Below are 5,618 nucleotides of genomic sequence, written 5' to 3'. Positions count from 1 at the left end.
ATCTAATAAAGTTCTAAACTTTGTTAAATGGCTTTGCAGAGCATCTTGTATCAGATTTTCCAAAACTCTTCCCACAACTGATGTAAGACTAATAGACCTATAATTACTGGGACAATTCTTATTACCTCCCTTGAAAAGAGGAGTGACATTAGCAGCTTCTAATAACATATATTATTTGAAGGATATACAACACATGATTCCCAGGAGCATTATACACATGACAGCATGTTGATTATACATCTGAGTTATAGGTGATAAGTTAATTACAGTCAGAAAAACATTATGAAGTATGTTAATTATAAAAATAACAACTGGGTTTTAATCTACATCTTCATTATTTTTAAAGCAAGCTTTCAACTCTTCTCTTGAAGTCACCTTAAGGCTGTTAAACGACATGTACAAAGTTTATAAAAAATACCGAGGTGAATATAAACTAGTACACATATGAACAAGGTATTTGTGAAAATAACAGCATAACATTAAGGAAACACAAAATTCCAACAATAACTATTTATAATAGGTTTTTTCCATTAAAAATGACAAAAACTGAACAATATCAAAGTGATTTATTGTTAGAATTAGAAATAAACATTTTAAATACAAAAAAAATAAACTATTTGCATAATAATTGACATAAACATGAACAATAGAAATAAAAAAAAACAATGCCGTGATTAGTATACCACAGCTCAAGTATAAAGTTTAGCTAAATATCAAAACCAGTAACAACCTTTCCTTAGATATATAATTCTATTTTATTGATGAATGGTAGGATACCCAAAAACCATCCAAACTCAGTCGATAATGAAGTAAATTCAAGAACAGGTTGGTCTTTATGTTTCTTCCTTATCAAAATGCACAAGTTTAGTGACACAGCAACTTACAATCTTTTGCGTAGTATGGATGGATTAAATAGGCTACTTGTGAGTAAACAGGATTATAAACATCACACCCCTAAACTACAGTTCAGGTACCTAAGAGACCACTCATTTTTTATCAAAATTCATACATTTAGTAAAAAGAAAAATTAAAACTTATCTTACCAAGACAAACCATGTGTGGATTGCCTGAGTAACCCAACGAACAGCTACATTCATAGGAACCAAGCAGGTTGGTGCATTCAGCATTTTTTCCACATGCGTTAGGATTGCTGCACTCATCTTTATCTGAAATATCACAATTTAAACTGACACATGTTCTTTGTTTATTTTTAATTACAAAATATTGTATTTACTATTCCAAGTAGTGCCGGAAAGTAATTTTAAGCAGATGTACAATAAGAGAAAATTTACAGCACATAATTTAATGTTCTTTTTGTATAAGTACGCTACTTTTTTATGCCACGTTATGAAATGATCTTATTAAGAATTTAATTTTAGTTGAACAATCGTTTTTGTAAAATGGAAAAAAAGCATATTAAGTAATTTGTCCATCATAATGAGAAACTAAGCTATAAGAAATATACTAAGCAGGAATCTTGGAAAGAACTTCTACAGACCACATTTTACACAAAGATTATCCCATAATTCTTTAGTTTTTCTTAAATTTGGTTACCTTGATTTAATATATTAGATTATTTTCTACACAGTCATTTACTAATGCGTTGTAGTAATTTAGGATTTTTGTATTTTCTCAGCTCAGGGTACAACCTGAAAACTTCCACATGTTAGGCAAGTGCTCTAACAACTGAGCTAAAAGTTAAACCACTAGCATTTGCTAGTAAGACACTTTTTAACAACTCAGACTACCATATTTCCCCTCTAACATACAAGACCTATTCTTGAGCCTCATCTCAGAGTCAAAGGATGGCCCTAAATTGAGTGCCAATTTTTTCAAGGTAAATGAATTTTTTGTACTTCTTCAGTTCAAAGCCAAACCCCAGACCTTCTACATGCCATACAACTTAGAAGGACTGTATCACCTGGCTAGAGGGTTAACCCCTTATAATTTACTATAAAGAAACTTTATAACAACTCACACTACCATAGCATTATCAACAAATATACACATCCGTTCCATAATAATCTATCAAAATTAAAAACAGCTTCTAATTTAAAAGCTGGATATTTTCCCCAAATATTCTATTCTAAATTATTTGAACAATGCCAACTAGAATCTTGACCTATTCCATTTTCCAAAAAGGCATAATGGATGTTATCAGATTCATAAGCTATTAAACACCTTCTGCTCAGATAAAACTTTTTTACAGCTAATATAAAATGTTTTAAACATTTTAAACACTTTCATATTTATTCTGATCCAAATCTAAATGCTACCATAAATATACTCTTTTTAAATACTCATACTTTTCTAAATACTGAATTTGAGATTTGCTTAAACACTAAGCTTACATAAATATGAAACTTCAATATTTTATGAGATTTTTCCATATTCAAGTAACAAAGTTACCTTTACAGCCTATGGATGCATATGGATCACCAATATACCCTGGTTTACACTGACACTCGTAACTTCCTGGGTTGTTAATGCAGTCAGTATTAACACCACAAGAATATGGACACTCATTAATGTCTGTTTGAATAAGAAGAAAAAATTATATTATTTAGTATGCTAAAATACATTACATACACACAATATACATACATATATGCCACTGAATGGGTTTTCAAGGGATCCTTCTGGCTAATTGCCTAGGTGAATTTAGTTGCTTATGGAGACTTGTGAATTAGAAGAGGACAAGGTTTATCTCTAAATTAACCTTTCACAATCAGGTGGGTCATTAAGAATCTTACTTCATTCCAGACAATATTGTAGCAAAAAAACAATAAATAATGATTAGTAAAAATAGAGAATTTTGAATATACAAATACTTAGTATATCATCTTCAAACCAAAATACAAGAGCAAAAGCTACCATTACCACTACATATAATGTGCAAATTAGCCACAGTGGTAATGTTATACAACATGTGCCAGAATATGTATTTGTATCTATTTCAATATATTTTCATGCAAAAAAGCATAGTATGAAGATATTTTATTCTGATAAAAAGGCCAAAACCTAGATAACACTAGGTAAAGGGTATACGCTATCTTAAAGTTTTATAAATACTATATATATATTTCTATTGTTAAGATTGCCACAGCTCTCTCATAAATTTATAATACATTCAAAAAGATATGATCACTGTTAAATCAATATTACCTGCACAATTTTGCTACATAAGTACAAAATATCTCACCTAGACAATGAACTCTTGGGTCCCCAGTGTAACCTGGTGAACACTGGCAATAATAACTTCCTGGAGTATTGATACATCCAGCAAGCTGACCACAATGAAAGTCTGGGTCCAGACATTCATCTACATCAACACAACCAGCACTAGGAGTAGGGTCTCCACTGTAACCAGGAGGACAAGAACACTGATAGCCTCCAATCAAGTTGGTACAGATGGCTCCTGAGCCACATGGATTGTGTACACACTCATCCACATCTATAAGTACACATTATATAAACACATTAAACAAACGAAAAAAAAAAGAACACAAGATTTACTTGCCATAAAACCTATACATCTGTTCAAAAAGTGATAACAAAAACTGACTTTAACAATGCATGCAGTTATTTGTCTTATACATTAATATAAAATAAAAATATATAATTTCCACTTACAAACTCTTATACTAGCACTCTGTATCAAAGCAGTAACAAAATACCCTTAACAGCATATGTATTGATGATTGGATCATGTGTAACATTGTGAAAAAATGTCTTATGTATATGTATATATAATATGTATTAAATGAAGTAACATTACTCACTGCAAAAATTTTCAATTTTTTTTTTATATGTTTCGTGTCTTTATCATAGTATCAAAACTTATTTTACATTAATGTAAATAACACAAAATAGAAAATAATAATACATGTGAACGAAACTTGTATAAGAAGTGGCATCATGTAACAGTTAAGTTATAAGGCTGGCAAATGTTAAAAACTTCTAATGATCAGTTAAAAAGAGGGCTATTAGAATGATTTCAGAGATTGATGAATTGACATATGAGAAAAGTCCAAGATCTCTTAATTTAACACATTTCTTTTGGAAAAAAAAGGGTCAGGGTTAATTTACTTTAAGTATTAACAATCAATAAGGAAATTGACAAGATTGACGAATCCTACTTTTTAGCTGAATTCTAAGAGCAGTAGAACAAGAGATCATAAATTTAAGAATTAAAAAAGGTCAGGTAGATCTTCAGTTGACAGTTGTTGTTTTTTCTTCAATAAGGAGGTAAATCTGTTGAATAAACTTCTATCTAAAGTGATAAAGACTGCAGTTTTAGAAGAATTAATGTGTTGATGAATATTTGGGTTATCGGGGTTGGATTTAACTATTAATTTATGTTATTTAAGGAGTGTTGGGATCGGGACATTTTTAATGCCTCACAACTTTTAATTCGATGTAAAATAATAATAAAACCATTTTTTTTATCATTTCATTCCATATGTTCATTGCCACCATTTTCTTAATCATGAGAGAATGTTGTCCGGGAGGCTTTTTATTCAAAATGAAAGAAGACTATATAAAATATTATGTCAACCACACTACATCTGCTATATCTAATGCTAATGAGGCCTTTACCCAATACCAGAGCTCTTTAGTTTTTTTCTTAGGCCGGCTGGTACAACTACAAGACAGAAATATTAGTGCTTGAGATGCTATTTATATTAGCAAACTGCTTGATAATTCACGGTACAGCATGAATTGGATTGCTATTAATAATGATATTATTCATGAAATAATGTGCAATTCTACCTTCTTTTTATTGGTTGTTTCAATATTCTCTCATTTACGTCATTAGATAAACTCATGGTAACTCAATTTTCAATTTAAAATGTTGAAGAAAAAATAAATGAAAGGTTTATTTTGCAAGAACAGTAAATTATACAGAAATTCATGTAACTTACCCTGACATGATTGATAAGGATCACCACTAAAACCTTGTGGGCATCGACAATCATAGCTTCCTGGATTATTTTGACATTGGGCTCCTTTTCCACAAGAGTTCGGCTCCAAACATTCATTAATGTCTAAAACAACCAATAGCAAATTATTAAATGTTTTCTGAGTTCATATTACATATATGTATGTATGTTTGCTGCTGCTTTCACCATCAAACAATAAATTATCTTCTATCAATTGCTCATTTCACTTTTTTTTTAAAGATTTAAATACTTAACTAGTACATAGCTGACTGAATTATCTCAATCACATACTTTAACTGCTGAAAACGAAAACTCACCAGATCTTTTTTTTAATGTGTTGATTTTTCGCTTTTTGAGAAATCTATATAAATATAATAGTGCTGTATGTTGTCTATAACTACTTCGCAGGATGTCGACGGATCTTTACCAAAATTGGTATGGAGGTTCATTAGGTCCATGTGGGGATACATACAAATTTTCAGTTTGCGTTTTGCGGTTTTATGGGCGTTTTTGCGTGTTTTTTTTTTACACTACTTCGCCCCCTGTTGATGGATCTTCACCAAATTTGGCATGAAGGTTTCTTGAGTCCATGCGGAGATACATGCAAATTTGCGTTTTCACATTTTGTGTTTTGCAGTTTTTATGGGCGTTTTTGCGTGTTTTTTTTTTACACTA

General features: G+C 30.7%; 2 protein-coding genes across 2 annotated transcripts in view; both read right to left on the bottom strand.

Annotated features, from left to right (window-relative positions):
* LOC111085801 (fibropellin-1-like) overlaps positions 1 to 1,160 on the bottom strand; it is a 73,230-nt gene extending 72,070 nt beyond the window's left edge. Inside the window, exon 1 of the mRNA XM_022386047.1 lies at positions 1,044 to 1,160. Within this exon, the coding sequence (XP_022241755.1) occupies positions 1,044 to 1,160 (117 nt within the window). The remainder of the gene's footprint in view (positions 1 to 1,043) is intronic.
* Positions 1,161 to 2,392: 1,232 nt separating this feature from the next.
* LOC111085800 (adhesion G protein-coupled receptor E2-like) lies at positions 2,393 to 5,304 on the bottom strand (the record flags this gene model as incomplete). Its single annotated transcript, XM_022386046.1, has 4 exons — positions 2,393 to 2,532; positions 3,203 to 3,454; positions 4,926 to 5,048; positions 5,261 to 5,304. Coding segments are annotated over 4 exons (559 nt in total), but the record flags the coding sequence as incomplete, so codon positions are not given.
* Between the last annotated feature and the right edge of the window lie 314 nt (positions 5,305 to 5,618).

This window comes from Limulus polyphemus, unplaced genomic scaffold, assembly GCF_000517525.1.
Source record: "Limulus polyphemus unplaced genomic scaffold, Limulus_polyphemus-2.1.2 Scaffold624, whole genome shotgun sequence".
Lineage (NCBI taxonomy): Eukaryota > Metazoa > Arthropoda > Merostomata > Xiphosura > Limulidae > Limulus > Limulus polyphemus.
This window is presented reverse-complemented; position numbering and strand designations above follow the sequence as displayed.